General features: G+C 63.0%; 1 protein-coding gene across 2 annotated transcripts in view; it reads right to left on the bottom strand.

Annotated features, from left to right (window-relative positions):
- Window positions 1–18,288, bottom strand: part of SCUBE1 (signal peptide, CUB domain and EGF like domain containing 1) — a 130,999-nt gene that overhangs the window by 5,872 nt on the left and 106,839 nt on the right. For both annotated transcript variants that reach the window (XM_047786049.1, XM_047786050.1), the window contains 11 exons: window positions 16,724–16,843; window positions 16,356–16,460; window positions 15,281–15,397; window positions 14,399–14,536; window positions 12,365–12,568; window positions 8,951–9,112; window positions 7,603–7,770; window positions 5,640–5,801; window positions 3,993–4,190; window positions 2,555–2,707; window positions 2,150–2,229 (listed from right to left, as the gene is read on the bottom strand). In XM_047786049.1, coding sequence (XP_047642005.1) covers window positions 2,150–2,229; window positions 2,555–2,707; window positions 3,993–4,190; window positions 5,640–5,801; window positions 7,603–7,770; window positions 8,951–9,112; window positions 12,365–12,568; window positions 14,399–14,536; window positions 15,281–15,397; window positions 16,356–16,460; window positions 16,724–16,843 — 1,607 coding nt within the window. The remainder of the gene's footprint in view (window positions 1–2,149; window positions 2,230–2,554; window positions 2,708–3,992; window positions 4,191–5,639; window positions 5,802–7,602; window positions 7,771–8,950; window positions 9,113–12,364; window positions 12,569–14,398; window positions 14,537–15,280; window positions 15,398–16,355; window positions 16,461–16,723; window positions 16,844–18,288) is intronic.

Here is an 18,288-nt window from a genome sequence, read left to right as displayed (position 1 = left end):
TTTTTTTTTTTTTGTCTTTTGTTGTTGTTGTTATTGTTGTTGTTGTTGCTATTTCTTGGGCCGCTCCCAAGGCATATGGAGGTTCCCAGGCTAGGGGTTGAATCAGAGCTGTAGCCACCGGCCTACGCCAGAGCCACAGCAACGCAGGATCCGAGCCGCGTCTGCAACCTACACCACAGCTCACGGCAACGCCGGATCGCCAACCCACTGAGCAAGGGCAGGGACCGAACCCGCAACCTCATGGTTCCTAGTCGGATTCGTTAACCACTGCGCCACGACGGGAACTCCAGGTTTTTGGTTTTAATAGTCGTCAATGTGTTCTTAATCGTCTATTGGTTTAACTCTTGGGGCTCCCACCACATTCTATTTTAAGACAGTTTGCTGCAAAAACAAAACAAGACGACACACCATGTTGAAAACCAGAGGACACGGCCAGAGAGGGAGGATTTGGAGGCCAACGGGTTGGACTGAAAATCGCAGCTCCACCCTCTACCCCCAGCTCCTTAGTCTGGGGACTAGGACACTGCTAGCAGCTCTGATGGGGTGAAGACCCCTCCTCTTGGGGCTGCGAGGAGAGGACGCGCAGGGCTGGGAGCGGAGGGTCTGCCCGCGTGGTCTCAGCACAGGTGCAGTGAGGGTCCGGGTGGCAGACTCCCTGGTGTCCTCACCCAGCGGCCCTCGATCTGGTGCCACTTACCAGCTGGGCCCCCTCTCCCAGTCCAGGGTTTCTAATCCCCAAAGTGGGGCTGTGTCACGCGGGAGGGGAACCTGCCTGGCCGGGGAGGGGTAGGCAAGAGGCCCAGTGACAGCAGCCACAGCACTCGCACTTCCTGCCTCACATGCTCCCCGTCTTACTGGGACTTTGGCTGCACTGCTGTCTTGGGGTTAGACTTGTCTCAGTGCACGTGCACACATGTGCTTGTGCGCGCGCACACACACACACACACACACACACACACACACACACGCACGCCCTTGGAAACATGCTGGAGTTCCTCCCACGTGCTGGGCGCAGCGTGCTGAGTGGGAGCCCCTGCGGCTCCTTCCCCACGAGGGGCTGGGGACGAATGAACACAGAACACACCTAAACTGCAGGGCTGATGGCCCGGAAGGAGGGCCACGTAGGACCCTCAGAGGGCCACCTGTCCAGAGGCTGGGACACCTGAGCTGCGACCCGCAGGACAGGTGGACGTTCACTGGGGAGAGAACGGGGAAGAAGGTTCCTGAAAGACCTTGGCCAGTGCGTGTGGGGAGTGGGGGCCTCTGCAGAGAAAAAGGCGGCGGCCACGCCAGGCTGGGCCTCGCTGGCCAAGGCTTAGTCCTGAGACGCGCGAACACGTCTAGTTCTGAAAAGATGCTCTCGGCCGTAGAGGGGGACTGAGGGCAGAGGTCCAGGCCAAGAAGGAGTCAGGGGCTGTCTGAAGGACAGGGTCGGAGAGGCCAGGATGACGCTCTGGTTCCCACTCAACAGACAGGTGCCCAAGGAGGCAGAACGGGGCCTTCACGAGGCCACCAAGTCTCATTCAGGTGCGGGACTGTGAGCCACCCCTGGTTCTCAGGCACAGAGGTGGGCCCAGAGGGCTTGCCTGGGGCCACTGAGCTGGGAAGTGACAGCTAGGAGTCAGCGCAGGGGCTGGCCCAGCCCCGATCTTGCCTGCTATGCCACCCTTGGCTGCCAGGCTGGGGCTGCGGCCCGCCTAGGGGCTAAGCAGGGCCAGATGCCCAGAGACAGGAGATCCTCGAGTCTGGCATCTCACGGTGAGAAGCCAGGCCCTGACCTGGCCAGTACCCGCCGTGTGGCGGCCAAGGTCCCCCTGGAAGACCAGGTGGCTCTGCCTTCCAGTCCCAAAGGCGTCGGATGATGAGTTTAAGACAAACTCTCCCCATCTCATGGGTGAGGAAGGTGAGGCCGGGAGCAAGGAACCTGGTCCCTGTCATGTCACCAGGGCCAGACACGGTCTATCTCAGATCTGGTCTAGAAGGATAGACGTGCTGGCCCAGCCCCTGCTCCCAAGACCCCAGACTGCAGCACCTCCCCTCCAGTCACCCCCCATCCCTTCTCAGTGAGGCTGGGGGTGGGGCGGGTCTGGGTGCCCCCAGGCCACTATCCCGGGATGACACGCTCCTTCCCGTTCGGAAGCGCGCTCACCTTCAGGATTTCCTGGTGATTCTCAGAGGCGTAGAGCCGGCCGTCGCGAACAATGTCTTCTATCAGCTGCTGGTAGTCCTCTGCGAAACCCGGCAGCGGGGAGGAAGGAAGCTGAGGGCAGAGGGGTAGGCCGAGACGCCCCTGCCTCCAGCCCACCTTCAGCCTCTGCCCTCCCCTAGGCCTTCAGACTGTATCCTCCATCCCAGTGGGTCCTCCAGGCTTGGCTAGCTAGAAAACCCCTATGCAACCCTCAAAACCCTACTTGGGCAGCACCTCCCACTGAGGCCCACAGACACTGTGAACCGCTCCCTCTTCTGCACGCCCCACACCCCTCAGGGCCGTCTGTACCCCACCTTCAGGCAAGGCTGGAGCTCCCGGGGAACGGGTCCCCAGGGCCACACTTACCGTCGTAGGTGACATACGGCACTTGGAACCCTTTGCCGCTGTTGGCTTCGTTGGATTTGAACTGGATCCAGAGCTTCCGGGAGCGGGAGGTGAAGGCAATGGGCCTCTCGTAGGTCTGGCAGGTCTCGTAGGTGGTGATGGACGTGGGGGAGGCTGGGGCGGGGCAGGGGCCGAGCCAGGTCACTGCTGAGCTGTCCCAGCGCCACACCCACCTCAGGCCTCTTGCCTCAATGCCCGGTCCACCAGCCAGCACCCACAGCACCCCGTCCCCCAAACACGCCAGCTCTCCATCCATGTTCCCTCTGCCTCAGATGCCCTTCCCCAGCCTCAACCCCCGAGCCAACGTGTCCCTCTGAGACCAGTTTCCGTGCCCTCTCCTCCAGGAAGCCTCCCTGATGGCTCCATTCCCACCCTCCATGTTTCCTCTGCCTGGTGAACACCTTGGCAGCCTCCTGCCAGCCGCTCAAGGACAGGGCCCGTGCCGCACCCGGCAGAGTGGGGCTGGGGTGAAGCCCCCTCTCCCCGTGAGCGGATGAACAAGGGTGAGCCTGCTGCCCTCGGGGGTGCCCGGGGCTGGGCGCCCACCTCCTCACCGCTCCCCGGGGGAGCTTTCCTGAGGTGCCTGCAAGATGGGAGCTCAGCCCTGCTGGTGGACAGTGTGGGGAGAAGGGGCTGCAGGCTGTGTGTGGACGCTCCCTGGCCTCAGGTCTCCCATTTGTATGTCGGAGGCCACTACCCGCTACACGGGGTGGGCACGTGGGACCACGGGCCCCCGGCGGACAGGCCCTGCCCCTAGCCTCCTGTTCCTCCCCCGTCTCTGCGTACAGACCGCCGAGGCCTGGGCGGGCAGGCCCGTCTGTGCGACTGCCTGTGTCCCTCCTCCCCTGACCTTCTGACTTGGCACTTGCTCCCCATGGGCACCGTGGCCCTACACCACAGTCAGGTCCCCGGCCCAGGCACATGCTGCAAGGGATTCTCCTGGGTCCTGGGGACTCAGGGTTCCCGCCTTTCTCGCTGCCGCAGCCACCCGGACACGCGGTCGGGCCCACCCGCCGTGGAGGGCCTGGCCCACCGCCCCTCGTCTGAAGTCTCACGCCGAGCCCCTGACTGGGGTGTGAGCCGGGAGGCTGCAGGAGCGGACCCCGGGGCGCCTGGGGCACAGGCTGGCCCTTCACCGCCTCCTCCGAGCACAGAGGGAGGAGGAGGCCCTGCAGAGCAGGGGTGCCCCTGGGGGCTCCGCTGGGGAGGTGCGGCAGGACGTGCGGGGACCGCCGGGTCAGGAGACTGGCTTGTGGTCAGTGTCGGGACCACGCTCGGGACACACCGGAGCCCTGCGGACCTTCCCTCCGGCTCCAGAAGCTCAGAGGCAGACACAAGTGCCCCGGGGAGCCGCGCCGAGGGGGCGAGGGGGCGAGGGGGCGAGGGGGCGGGCACGTACCGCTCTTCCTCATGACCAGGACGTCGCCGCACTCGTCCTCGATGGGCAGGAAGATCTCGGGGACCACGATGAGGATCCTGCGCTTTGGGGGCGGCGAGATCTGCCACACGCACTCGGCGTTGGCGGGGTAGTCGCCAGGGTAGTTGGGGGACTCGATGTAGCCTGTGTAGTCGCCAAGCTCGCCGCCGCAGTGCTGGTCTGTGGGCACCATGGCCTCGGTCAGTCAGGCCCGGCTGGACCTGGGCCCTGACCTGCTGGCCCTCAGTGGACTCGGGCCCTCCCTGCCAGCCAGCCAGCCAGGCCCCGGGCAAGTCTTCCCTTGGGGATCCGACCAGGCTGCCCCTCCGAGGAAGGGCAGGTCCCCGTTCCTGTCGGTTCCCTGAGGCCCAGCCTGAGCGCCTCCTTCCGGGGCACCCCGGCCTGCCTCACTCGAGTCTCAGCATCTGGGCCTTGGCCGGGCCTCCCGCCTGGAGTCGCTCGCCCCCTGGCAGGCGTGCTTGGGACCCCTGCAGGCTGCCGGCGCCCAGCAGCCCCTGCTCTCCTCCGGGGTCTGAGCGAAGGCCACGCGTGCCCCAACTTCCCCTTCCTCTCCACTCACTTGCTTCCATCTCTTTGCTCAAGACGCCCTGAGCGCCCCCAGGTGCCAGGCATGGTGGCCCTCCCCGGGAGTGGGCGGGCTCAGGGACACGTGGGCAGCCCAGCGGGGAACACGAGACATATTTCCCTTTGTTTTTCGTTGTTTTGTTTTTTTTTTTGGTCTTTTGTTGTTGTTGTTATTGTTGTTGCTATTTCTTGGGCCGCTCCCACGGCATATGGAGGTTCCCAGGCTAGGGGTTGAATCGGAGCTGTAGCCGCCGGCCTACGCCAGAGCCACAGCAACGCGGGATCCGAGTCGCGTCTGCAACCTACACCACAGCTCACGGCAACGCCGGATCGTTAACCCACTGAGCAAGGGCAGGGACCGAACCCGCAACCTCATGGTTCCTAGTCGGATTCATTAACCACTGCGCCACCACGGGAACTCCTTCCTTTGTTCTTCTTCTGAGCTAAGCCAGGCATCCTTGAAGAGGCTGCAGTGTGACTTTTTAAGGAACCAAATGGTTCCTAATTTTAACGTTATAAAGGAAGTCACGCCCAGGAAATTGAGTGTAAATAGTAAACAGACACAATTTCCCCCAAACTTTCACTGAAAAATTTTCTCCTCGCATCAAAAGTCCTGGGGGAAAAAGAAGTTCTGGGAACATTTTCACCGAACCATTCCAGATCCCACTTGGTTCTCCCGCTTTTTCTCAACAGGACGTCTGTATGCTTAACACCCCGCCCCCCCTCCCTGCTCCGCTGAGCCCCACGGGGAGCCAGGAGCCCCGCTGGGGACAGTCCTGGGCAGAGGGGCACATCCACCCCCAGGGTTAAATCCCCTACACGGCTTTTAGGCTGTTCCAAACCTGCCCAGCAGCCCGGGGAGAAGACAACTGGCTGCAGACTGACTAGGGAAGGCGTGGAACACCTGGAAATATGCCCTAAAGGACTCTGAGAAGTGGGTGTGCAGATGCAGCACAGCAGGAAGGAAATGCCAGCTCAGGGCTCCCCCCGCCCCCGCACCCCCCCAGCGCCCCCAGCTCCTGCCCTGGGAAGGGCAGCACCTACTTTTGCAGTGCGTGACGTTGGTGGAGCCGTCGAAGTCGGTGCTGGTGTTGCCCGGGCAGGTGATGCAGTGGTTCTGGCCGAACTCGGGCTGGTAGGTGCCCACGGGGCAGCGGATGCACCGGTGGGTGGTGGTGTTGTAGTGGTGGCCAGGCGAGCAGTGCACTGCGGTGGGGGGGCCGGAAGGAGAGGGCGCTGGGGCCATCTCCCGGGGGGCTCCCTGCCCTCCCCCCGCCCAGTGGCCTCCCACCACCCGCGCCCAGTCCCTGGTGGGGCCCATGCCCGGCCTCGTCCACAGACCCAGCCCCGCCCGTGGCTGACATCCTGTGCGGGACTCCGCGTCTGCCCCTCCGCGGGCGCTGGCGGTCAAAACCGGACAGTGAGATGTTGTAAGAGTGGGGTTGCGGGAGGCCTGGGCGGCGGCACCGAGGGGACTGGCGTGGGGCCCGGAGTGGCGGCCCCCGGGTGGGGTGTGTCTGTGCCAGCATGGCGGCGTGTGGCCGGAGTGGACGTCAGGCCCGCAGCGAGCACGGGGCTCTCCTCTGAGCGAGGAGAGCCACCTGGAGCTGCCAGACAGCACATGTCAGGGCCATCGGAGTGGTGGTGGGGGCCTGGGTCAAGGCCAGCCTGGGTGTGTTTGGAAGCCAGAGCTGCGGGGCCGCGGACAGGCTGGGTGTGAGGGTAGGAGGGCCTGGGGTGACGCCAAGGTTTCCTTGAGCCACGGGCAGGAGGAGTTGCCGGGCACTTGTGGGGGAAGCCTCAGCGGGGGCGGGGGGGGGGTTTGGCTCCTGTGGAATCTGAAGAGCTTGTTAGATGCGGACGGACGTGGAGCTGAGGAAGGCAGAGCTGAGCTCTCAAGGGGAGGCTGCACTGAGACAGAAATGGGGGTCACCCAGGCGGAGATGCTGCTTAAAGCGAGCAGATGAGATGAATCTATCCAGACTCAAGAGCAGAACGCAGGAGGCCTGGGACAGCCCAGCACGACTGGGGCAGGGGGATGCGGGAGGCTGAGCCAGGCCGAGGAAGAGCAGGAAGAGCTCCGAGGGCCACATCTGGTGTTGGGAGATGCAGGCTGAGAACCGTCTTGGGGAGCTCCCGTCGTGGCGCAGCAGAAACGAATCTGACCATGAGGTTGCGGGTTCCATCCCTGGCCTCGCTCAATGGGTTAAGGATCTGGCATTGCCGTGAGCTATGGTGTAGGTCGCAGATCCGGCTCGGATCTGGTGCTGCTGTGGCTGTGGTGTAGGCTGGCAGCTGCAGGTCCTATTTGACCCCTAACCTAGGAACTCCATATGCTGCAGGTGCGGTTAGAGAAAAAAAAAAAAGAACCGCCTTGGGCTCCAGCCATGCAGGGATGCTGAGAGTCACCTCGGGGAGCAGCGGGGTGACAGTGTGCTGGACTGGTGGGTGTGCGGAGCATGAGAGGAGAGAAAGTGGAGTCCAGATGCTCCTTCTGGGAGGCTAAGAGTCAAGGGAGGAAGCTGGCAGGCGCTGGGGGAGGAGGGCAGAGAGTCTGCGTGCTGGGCAGGCGGGGAGGGCTGGCCGGCAGCAGAGAGCCGCCCTGGGTGACCTGGAGGGAAGGAGCCCGCGGCCGCTCCAGGGGGTGAGACCTCTGACCTCGTCCCGCTGCCCCTCGGCCTCTGGCACTTCCTCACCTTCCTCCCCTCCAAGCTTCCCCCCCAGTGCAGCTCAAAGCCTTCTCAGGGCCTTGAGGAGCTGGCAGCTTGGGGGCTCAAAGCTCCAGCCTGGAGCTACCAGGCCTGCCTGGTCCCCTCATCTGAGGCCCTCGGCAGGCTTGTGTTGGGCCCCTGCTGTCCCCGTCCCAGGGTAGCACAGTGCTGGTCACCAATGCCTGCTGCCTGGCGACCTCAGGCTCCTCGTGTGACTTTGGAGGTTTGCCACGCCAGGGAGTGAGAGGCGTCAAGGGAAACCGGCCCTGAGCGGAGGGACGGTGGGGCAGCCTCACCTTTGGCCTCACAGTCCTGGAAGGAGGCTGTGCCCTCATGCTTGGTGAGCAGCCCCCCTCCGCAGGAGAAGCAGCCTGTGCGCCCAGGCTCGGGCTGGTAGGTGCCCACGGGGCAGGCCTGGCAGGGCCTGAAGCCGTCGGAGGAGAAGAAGCCTGGAGAGCACTGGCCTGGAAGTCAGAGGTCACAGCTCAGGCTGGGGCGGGGCCAGGCCCTGTGCTCAGCCCTCACCCACCCCACCCCGGGAAAGGCCACCAGCTAGTAGGGCTGTGGGCTGAAGAGAGGGGCCTTGCTCCTGAGCTGAGGCGTGTGCACCCCACATGCGGAGGTGGGAGGTGGCCGAGGCTCCCTGGGGGGCTCTGCCTAGGGGACGGGCCACACTGTGTCCTCACAGGAGGGCCTGTGGCTGTTACGCTCCAGGCTACTGCTGCCGGCTGGGCCTCAGCAGAGTGTGGGGTCTGTGAGGTCCCCAGGGCACAGCTGGGACAAAGGGGAGGGACAGCATATTCCGGCAAAAAAGTCAGGACGTAGAGGGTGTGTGGGCGTTGCGTGGGTGTGGGCTGAGGGCCCTCTCAGCCCAGACCCCGGAATTCTCTGCTCCTCCAGCAGCCACGCCGTGCTCTCTGACAGTACCCCCTCCAACCCCCGGGGGCAGAGGCCACACTCCTGGAGGAGGCGGGGGCCAGAGGGCGGCCAGTTAGCCTGCAGGGACTTGGGCCTGGGCTCTGATCTCTTCCGTCCCCCAAAGAAGGCTGGAGGGCTCCACCCGCAAGGGTCCCACTCGCCAGCACAACGTTCCCGCCCACTCCTCGCAGCAGCCTGGGGAGGGAGGCCGAGGAGGGGAAGGCCGTGAGCCGGTGATGGGTGAGGTTAAGTGTGGGCAGCAAATGGAAAGAAAAGGTCTTTGCAAAGCAACTGCGCTTGGGGAGTCGGAAAAGGGCTCTCCCAGCCGTCTGCAGGGCAAACTAAAATTGCTGGTGCAGAGCACAGCATCCGGCCACACCTCACGAAGCGTTTTGACGATGGGGCCTCCACGAGGGGTGACACGTCTGGCCAACCAGAAAGTACCCTGCCTAGAAGCTGGCCTGCAAAGGACATGTGGTGAGCGGTAAAGCCTTTCTGACTCGCAGGAAGCCAGTGCCAAGGGCCCTGGGTGTGGCCCGGCGCCTGCTCACCGCCCAGTGCTCTGGCACACGCCCTCTGTCGGCAGGTGCAGCTGCATGACAGGCTCTGCAGATGGCAAAGAGCTTTACGGAAAGATCACGAGGCACCCGTGCCTTTACTCTGGGGTCCGCAGCAGAGGCAGGTGGTGCCCCGTCCCCCCTCCTTCCATGGTGGGCCCCGACTCACCTCCACATTCGGATACGTTGCGGGCACCAGCCAGGCCGAGCCCATCACTGCTGGGGCATCGCATGCAGCTGAGCTGGCCGTCCCTGTCCTGGTAGGTCCCCGGCGCGCACGGCACACACTGGCCGGGCTCTCCGCTGAAGTAGGTGCCAGGCTCGCAGGCCACTGCAGAGGCAAAGTGGAGAGGCTGCTGGGGGCGGAGGAGGGGAGCAGCGGCCAGGCGGGGCCTGCGTGCTGGGGCCTCAAGGCCCGGCTCTGTCCTTCCAGAGAGGGCACAGCTCTTGTCTCTGCAGCTCAAAGGGCATGGGGCGGGGGGGGCGGGGTGGATCCAGACCCATCCCAGAAGAACTGGGGGTAGAGGCCCAGGGCGGCCGTCCGAGAGGACCCTGGAGGCCTGTGCTGCCCTCACACCCCTGCTGGCGGCTCTTGCTCAGAGGCCTCTGCACCCCGCCCCGAGATGCCTGTGTCCCTGGCTCCGCAGGGCTCTTTGCCTTCTCTCTGCTCCACATGCGCCCTCCAGGCCCGACCCCTTGGCCTGTGTCCCAACTGCCTCCTGGGCGTCCACCTCAACCAAACCAAGCCCCCCACCCGCCCCTTTCCTCCCCCACGTGGCGGAGCTGGCACTGAGGATGGGGTGGTGCAGAGGGGCTGGGGGGTGGGGAACAGGCCTGGGCAGGAAGGCCTGGGGCTGAGGCTGGCGCAGAGCTGGAGGGCCAGTGTGGCTGGCTGCGTGGACCCCACAAGCAGCCTGATGAGTAAACAAGGAAGCTGACCGGGAAGATAAGCTCAGGGGAAAGGGAGCCAAACGTCTCACTGGACGCAGCATCCAGAAACGTGTGAGGTGACACGGGGAAAGGATGAGGAAGGGCTGCAAGACACTGAACTGGAGGTACTGGTATGAACTTAGGGTTTTATTTCATTTTTCCTCCCTTCTTTGGCCAACCCATGGCATATGGAGGTCCCCAGCCAGGGATCAGATCCGAGCCCCAGCCACGACCCATGCTGCAGCTGCGGCAATGCCAGATCCTTTACCCCACTGTGCCGGGCTGGGATCGAACCTGCATCCTGGTGCTACAGAGATGCGGCCTGAGCAACGCAGATTTCTAACACAGCAGGAAGTCCTGAACTTCCTGTGTCTGTTTTATCACAGACACAGACACAGACACACACACACACACAGAAATGGTATAGATGCACAGGTGTGCGTGCGTGTGGGAACTCCTGAACCCATGGTTTTATAGCACACACACACAGAGCTATAGAAACGGGATAGGCACACAGGTGTGTGTGTGTGTGTGTGTGCGCGCGCGCATGCACACTTATACTGTCTAGTTCTGGCCAATGAGAGGGCTTGGGAGATGACACTCCAGGAGCAGTGAGTACCTCAGAGTCCCTTTGGTTCCTCTGAAAGGAACCAAGCGTCCTTGGAGAAGCGGCAGGGAAAGTACAAGTTGAGTCTGAACATCTGCGAGTGACGGCGGCAGATGAAGTGGACGGATGGGGGGCCTCTGGCTAAAACGGGGACGATCCGGGCTTTGGACTAAGTAGTGTTAGGAATGGATGACGGCCCGGTAAGGAACCTGTGAGTCCACACGGACGCAAATGCACACACACCTACACGCACACCTACACGCGGGACAAGGGAACCGCTTTCTTATGCTGGGATGCCCCTAGTGCAGAAGTGCTGACAGAGATACAACCCACTGGGCAACAACAGCGAATGTGGCTGCTTTGGCGGCTGTCGGTGGGTGGACGTTTGATGAGTAGCAGGATGTGGGTGTGAATTCAAACACCTGCGCATCAAATCCTACTGGGTCGCAGAGGGAAAAGGGTGAAGGGAGGTGAGGAGCCAGGGGTGGGCCGGGTCAATACCCCGTGCCTCCTGCGGGGGCGCTGGAGGGCAGAGTGGGGCGCGGGCAGGCCTGCGTGGGGTCCCCAGGAAACAGCAGACTCAGCAAGCCAGGGTCATTCTACAGAACGTAGGGACGGCCAAGGGTGGAGAGGCAGGAAAGGGTGAGGAACTGCTCCGGAGGGAGGATCTGCGGAGACACGACCACTAGACGTAACACGCGTGCTGGGGAGGAAAGGGAGGCTGTCGGAAGAGTTGGTGAAACCTGATGGGGCGTGCGGACGGCGTGGTGACGTCAGCGCCGCGCCAGCACGCCCCACACACGCACGCACGCGGGAAAGCACGACGGAGCGAGGCTGTGAAGGGTCCACACCGGGGGCGTCTGGAGGAAGGACACATGGGCGTTCTCTGCTCTGCCTGGCAATGTTTTCGCAAGTTTGAAACGGTTTCCAAAGAAGTCATCAAAAAGAACAGAGCGGCAGCGCCCAGTCCGGCGCCTTCCCCGCCCCTCCCCACACTCCCAACCCGCCCCTCTCCAGCGGCTCCCGGGCTGGGTCTCTGGCCCCGGCTCTGCTCTGCGCTGCGGGTTGGCGGCCCCTTAGTCGACACCTTCACGTAGACGACTCACGGGTGTCTTAAACTAACAAGGACAAGTCGAAGCCCTCGCCTGCGCCAACCCCTGTCCCCCAAGTTTTTCTCAGGTCAGAAAATGATGCCACCTCTGCCGAAGTGGCCCTAACTCCGGGAGCTGTCCTCGAGCCCCCTCTCCAGGGTGTGGCTCCATCTCCTCCTGGACTGCCTCTCTCACTGCCACCTGGTCTAGGCCCCGCCATCTCTGGCTTGGCCCCCCTCCACTGGGCCCAGTAGGGAGGGCAGGTGGGGCTGCCCCGCCTTAGTGTGGTCCAGAGGTTCCCACCACTCCAAGGAGCACTGCAGTAGCCAGGGCCTTCTCCTGCCCCTTGGCGCGTCACTTGCTGGCGGTCTGTCTTCTTTCCATGTTACTGTCAACCCCCTGAGGACAAGGACCCTGACAGCATCAACATCTGGCCTGTCTCTAAACTGATCCCCTCCCAAAGGGCCAGGCTCGGGGCGCTGGTCAGGTCCCTGCCTTGTTCACTAGGGCCCATGGTCCCTGCTGTGGCCTCACCTGCTGCCCTGCAGTGACACTGCATCCCTGGGTGCTCCCTGCCTCACATGACCTTCGCTCTGCTCTCAGCTCCCATGTGCCTCCTCTGGGAAGCCTTCTCTACCACGCAGACTGGCCCCCACGCCCTTCATGCCCTTGGCTGTGGCCTTGCTGGCCTGGGCCCTCCCTCGCCCACCCCTTCTCAGGACTGTGGAGTGTCACGTGTCTGATGAATGAGAGCCTGGCCCAGGGCTGGCGGCAGCGGAGTGCTCTTTAAGTGACAGTCATCTGAGTGTGACAGCTTCTCCGCAGGCCCCCAGCTCTCCCCGCCCCTACCCCCATGTCCATCTCCCGTAGTGGGCTGTTTACCTGGGTCACATGCAGAAACAAGGACAGAGCATGTCAGCAGAGCGACCCTGAGTGGCTGTGGGCAGGGACTCACCGCATTTGCCGTCCTGCAGCACCTGGCCGGTGCCACACGTCCCCGGGCTCTCGAGGGCCCTGGCTGGCCGCTGGGCCACCTCGTACTCGGTGCCTGCGACCTGGACGGAGAACTGCTGCCGGCCGATGGACTTGCGGAGAGTCTTGATGGCAGCCTGCAGGCTCTGCTCCGCCCGCTTCCGCACACAGTCAGCCTCGCAGGTGTCTGCAGGGGTGGCGAGACCGTATCGCGTATGCCCCAGGGGCAGCCTCTCCACCCGGGCTCCCTTGGCCAGGCGCTGTGCCAGCTGGGCCTCCCGCGGCCTCCCAGGCTGAGGCACGTGGCTGCAGACATCTGACAGAGGAGGAGGCTGAGGGTCCGAGAGCTATGAGCTGCTGGATGCCACACAGCAGATCTAGGTAGAAAGCAGGCCTCTGCCACTGCAACATAGCCCTCCCCAGGGCACAACTCCCTGATGGGTGCCCTTCCTGCCACTCAAAAACCCTCGAGGCCGCAGTGTCTCCAAGATAACGTCTAGCTCTCTGGCCTTGGGTCCAAGGCCCCTTGTGGTCCAGCCCTGCCTGCCGTGCCAGCCGTAACCCCCAGCAACCTGACACTCACTGTGAACTCGGCTTTCTTGCCATCCTGCCCTCCCCCCCTTTTTTTTAAGGGCTGCACCTGCAGCATGTGGAAGTTCCTACCAGGGGTTGAATCAGAGCTGCAGCTGCCTGTCTATGCCACAGCCACAGCAACACCAGAACCAAGCCGCATCTGTGACCTACACCACAGCTCACGGCAACAGGGATCCTTAAGCCACTGAGCGAACCGAGGGATCAAACCTGCATCCTCGGGTTCCAAACCTGCTGAGCCACAGCGGGAACTCCTCCTCGTTGCTTCCTGCATCCTGCTCCCTCTGACCTCTGTGTCTTTGCCTATTCTGTTCCCTCTGCCAGGATGCCATCCCTCCCCTGGTTCCACTTGGTGGACTTTGATTTCAAGCCTGGTCCCAATGGGCCTCTTCGGGGAAGATTCCTGGGCCCCGCTCATGGGGAGAGCCCCAGCGCTGTGCCCTGTTGGTTCTCATGTGCCCTCCATCCAGCACCTACCTCGGCCCTGGGGACTTTGTGTGGCAGCTGCCTCCCCGTGGCTGGGAGTGCTGCCAGGGCCGGGACCAGGGCCTGTCCCCTCTTTCCAGAGTCCGGGGCCACAGTGCACACTTTGCTGCTATATATCCATTCCTCTGTAACAACTCAACCCTCGCTCACAGCCCGGAGGGGAACGCTGGTACGAGACACAGGCCAGGAGTTCCCGTCGTGGCTCAGCGGAAACGAATCTGACTAGCATTCGTGAGGACACAGGTTCGATCCCTGGCCTCCATCAGTGGGTTAAGGATCTGGCGTTGCCGTGAGCTGTGGTGTAGGTTGCAGACGCGGCTCAGATCCTGTGTTGCTCTGGCTGTGGTGTAGGCCGGCAGCTACAGCTCCGATTGGACCCCTAGCCTGGGAACCTCCATATGCCTCAAGTGCCGCCCTAAAAAGACAAAAAAAAAAAAAAAACAATCACAGGTCAACATTCCATGAGGCCCTCCTGGAGCCTGAGAAAGACAGGTCTCTGGCTCAGCTGCCCTGGGGAGGCTGCAGGCATGAGCCCTTCCCAGGCCCAGTGAGGGCGTGCAGGGGTAGGGAGAAGTGTTGTAGCTGTCACTGCGGGCCCTGGCCCTGCTCCTCTTGTGGCCCCTGGGCCTCCTCTTCCACCCTGGGTTGGGCAGCTGGGGTTTATTTTTTTGTTTTTAATTTTTAGGCCACGGCTTGACGTTCAGTTCACAGACCAGGGCTTAAACCTGGGCCGCAGCAGGGAAAGCGCTGATTCCTAACCACTAGACCACCAGGGAACTCCCTGGGCAGCTGTGTTATGGCTTCAGCACTGACGCCTGCCAGTTCCTCTGCTTGCCTGGCTGGCCTCCACCCCCAGCAGCTGTGGCCCAGCAGACCCCTGCCAGCCCTCCCAGCCCGCTGTCCCCTCGGCACCTCAAGAGGGGACGGACCCCCCACCCACCTGAGGCCTCCTCCATCTTTGCCTCAACCTCAAACTCTGCTGTGATGTGGGTCACTTCCTTGGATGGGGACTTCCGGCCACGGCGCCTCTTCTTGGAGGAGTCACACTTGACGGTCACAAAAGTCACGTGGCAGTTTTCTGGACAAGGAAGGGACGACTGTGGCATAAGCGGTGCGGGGCAGGGAGCGGGGTCCCACCTTGCCCTGCACACAGACCCCCATCGGCCAGCGCCCACCTGGCCTAGGAGCCCGCGGGTGGAGGGGGAAGCAGGCTGCAGAAGGCCAGGGTCTCGCGAGGGGCTGGCGGCTGAGCAGGGCCTGTGCCAGCCCTGCTGAGCCCATCACGCCACTGTGGCCGAGGCATCGGCGCACCTTCCTCAGCGAGGCTGTGTGGCTCCAGCTCTGGGTGACTCGGCCCAGGTCAGGCCTGCCTAGTGCCCACGTCTCAGATTTGAGGAGGACCCTCTAAGGGGTTCGGGACTCCTCATGGATGCAGAGCCCAGATGCTCTCCTCCCGGTCCCGCTCGCCTAGCCCTCCTGTTCGCCCAGCCTGGAACAAGCTCCTTGGCCACCCTCACTCAAAAGAGCCGCTGAGGGAGCCCTGTGAGCCGTCCACGGACACGGCCAGGGTGAGGCGGGGACAATGGCCCCCTGGCTGCTGGGGGATTCGTCTTCCACTCAAAGGCTGGCTGCTTCCCCAGGGACCCCACCGTGTCTACGGTGCGCCAGGCGTGACTCCTGGGGCTCAGAGACCACGGAGGTGGGGACGAAGAGAGGCCCTCACCCTCGGAAACCCAGTCCCACTGGACCCAGAGCTCCCAGCCTTCAGGCACGGGGACCTCCCACCGCCCCTGTCTGGGTGGCACCAGGGTGGCCCACTCACCCAGCAGCAGCTGCCTCGGGGTCTCCTTCGCTGGCTCCCGGGGTCGGGGCCGGAGGTGGCACTTGGCGTCTCGGATCTTGAAGCGGGCCTTCTGCCGGATGAGGGTGGCGGGGGCACCTGGGGAAAGCCCAACCCCTCCAGGTGGTGGCCTCTCCTGTGGGCAGGTAGGTGGGGGGCCGGGGGCTGGGGAGGGTGTGCCTGAGGGTGAGGGGCTGCGGGGGGACCAGGTCACCGGGAGCTGGGGTATGCGGACCTCTGCTTCCTTTTCTCTCGCTGAGAAGGCGAGAGTGTGGACAGTGGGGTCAAGGTCAAGCCTGGGGCCGTCCAGCCAGAGGTCCTCTGTGGAGGCGGAAAGGCAAGCCTCCCGCTCCTCCTGCACCACCTAAGCCAGTTCACGTGGCTCGTGCTTTCAGGGAAGGGGGCAGAGCTGGAGAGAGAGGGGCGCAAGGAAGGAAAAGGGGCTTCGAATAACATGACGCTCAGAGCTGCGGATTCCTTCAAAGAGCAAATAACAACCTTGCAGGAAAGAATCACAGCCGCTTAGTGATCAGTGAACAGATCGCTAACTCCAGCATCCTCGTAGGAAAAGTTCTGGCAGGGGAGTGGGCTGTGCCCTGCTGACCAGGACTGGCCCTGGGCGGTCCCAAAGGGCACGGGGCTGTCAGGCCACCAGTGCTCCCGGGCCAGGGCCCTCCAGGGCAGCTCTGACTGTGGGCGCCGCTACAACCTCACGGCCACAGCAGGCGTGACCCACTTCACTGAAACTGAACCTGACTCCAAAGATTCACGGCACGTTAGGGTCACTAAATGACTCTGGAGCCGCGGCCCAGAGCCTTGGAGCTGGAAGGGCCCTTCCGTGGTCCTCTGCCCCTGGGCGGGGACTCAGCCTGCAGCCTGCTGGCTCTAGATCCTGGCCCTGCTCTTGGCTCCCCAGTACCCCACACCATAACAGGCAGGCCCTGGGCCGGGGGCTCTTCCCTGGGCCACGCCCTCCCTCCACCCTGGACTTGGTGCTGGACGCAAAGTCAAGGGGGCATGGGGTGCGGGTGGCGTGGACTGGCCAGGGACTGACTACCTGAGCAGCTGGGCCCAGTGCTGGAGCTGGTGCCGTTGCGCTTCTGTGGAGACTTGCCCTGGAGGCCTGGGACCCCGCAGCTCAGGCTGTAGCCGTTGTCCGAGTCTGCGGAGAGGCTGTGGTGAGAGGGGCCCGGTGCTTCTCCCTCCCAACACCCCTGGATCCTGGAGCCTCAGAGGGGCCCCTGAGTAGGAGGAAAGTCAGGACGTTTCTGCACGACTACGGGCTGAGAGGCTGGGCGGGAATGGGTCTGCTGAACTTTTGAGAGTGACCAGGGCCGGGGGTGGGCTCCTTTCCTGGAGAGCAGGGACTGGATCCCAGGGAGGGGGTCTCTCCCCCTGAGCCATTGGGGTCCAGCCTCGGGGTACCTGGCACGAAGAGCGTGTGGGTGGTGCAGGAGAGGGAGCAGACCTCCACTCCGGCCGCCTTGCTGCACGCCAGCTGGGCCTGGGGTGAGGCCTGGGCCCGGGAGAGGCACTTGCCCGTCTCTGAGGAGAAGGAAGACACAAGAGAGGCTGCAGGGACCTGGGGGGCTTTCTGGAGCCAGCAGGGCTCCTGATCGGGGACCAACAGGATCTCCCACCACACCTCCGTCCTCTGGCCAGACCGTCTTGGTGGCAGGGGGCTGGCAGATGGCGGGGTCCACCTTCATTTGGATATGGGGGGACGCTGGTTCTAGAGGGCCGGCTTGTCCCCTCCTTCCCCCGACACCTATTCAGGCTATCTGTGAGTAGGTTCACACCCCAGGCCCAGACTGAGCGCAGGGCTGGGTCCTCCAGAACAGGTGTCCACAGCCATCTGGGGACAGGCAGGGCTGAAAATGGACATAGGCTCTTGGCAGTGACCAAGCTCTAAGCATGGGAGGGGCACTGCGAAACCCTCTCTGGGGCAGACCAGGCACATCATTAGGTGTCGAAGAGATCCAGAACCGAGTCTCAGTGTCTCGTGTGTTTATTTATCTTTTGAGCATTAGAAAATTCCCCAGACTCCTAGGAAAAGACTGACGGTTCTAAAGTCGAGGCAGACATCAGAACTGATCTTATAGAACCATCTAACTGATCAATGACGCCTGCCTCTGAAGCATCGTGCTCTGAGCCTGTCGGCAACGGTGGAGTCACCCCACGGAACAGGCTGGAATGGGGGCCTCAGCTGGGACAGTAAGCCCGGTGGATGATGGTCAGCACGTGGCTGGGCAGGGAGTCTCAGAAAGTAAATAATGGAAATAGAAACAAACTCATGGCCCTCCAGATGAAACATCTGGCCCCCAAGTAAACACACGACCAGAAGTCCGTTGTTGCCAAAGAATCAAGAAACTAGGACCGACAACACCTGCCGATAATACAAGACAAAAGGGCCTCTGTAAGAACCCATGTTCTCACTGGTTAGGAAACAGAAGGATTTAAAAAAAAAAAAGGAGTTTCCTGGTGGCTCAATGGGTTATGGACCTGGCTGTGATGCAGGTTCAATCCCTGGCGGGGAACCTGTGCGTGCTGGGCTCAGAAAAGAGAGGGGAGGAAGGAAGGAGGGCAGGAAAGGAGGCGGGCAACGCCCACGACGACCAAGGGAGACGTTGGCTCTCAACAGGTCCCTGTACTTGCTCTTAACTTTCTCGGAAGGACTGTCGACAACTGTGGACAGGCTGCACGGCTTTCCTGTGCACAGGGCGGCCCCGACGGGAGGGGCAGAGCGCCCTGGGCCTCCGCAGGCCCGCATGTCCTCGTGCGGACTCACAGGGTGCGAAGCGCGGATGGATCCTTTCCCGGGGCCATTTCTCGGGCCGTGTTGGCAGCGAGCAACTTCTAGCGATGGGGAAGCATCTCCCCCCAGACAAGCTCAGGTTGGCGCCCGTCCACCGCAGAGGCGGTGCTTCCCAGGCTGGGTGCTGCTGGGATGCAGACTCCCTCCCTGCCTGCGCAGCAGCCGCCAGGTCGAC

The sequence above is a fragment of the Phacochoerus africanus genome, chromosome 7 (assembly GCF_016906955.1).
Source record: "Phacochoerus africanus isolate WHEZ1 chromosome 7, ROS_Pafr_v1, whole genome shotgun sequence".
Lineage (NCBI taxonomy): Eukaryota > Metazoa > Chordata > Mammalia > Artiodactyla > Suidae > Phacochoerus > Phacochoerus africanus.
The sequence above is the reverse complement of the archived record's forward strand: the minus strand, read 5'-3'. Positions and strand labels throughout refer to the sequence as shown.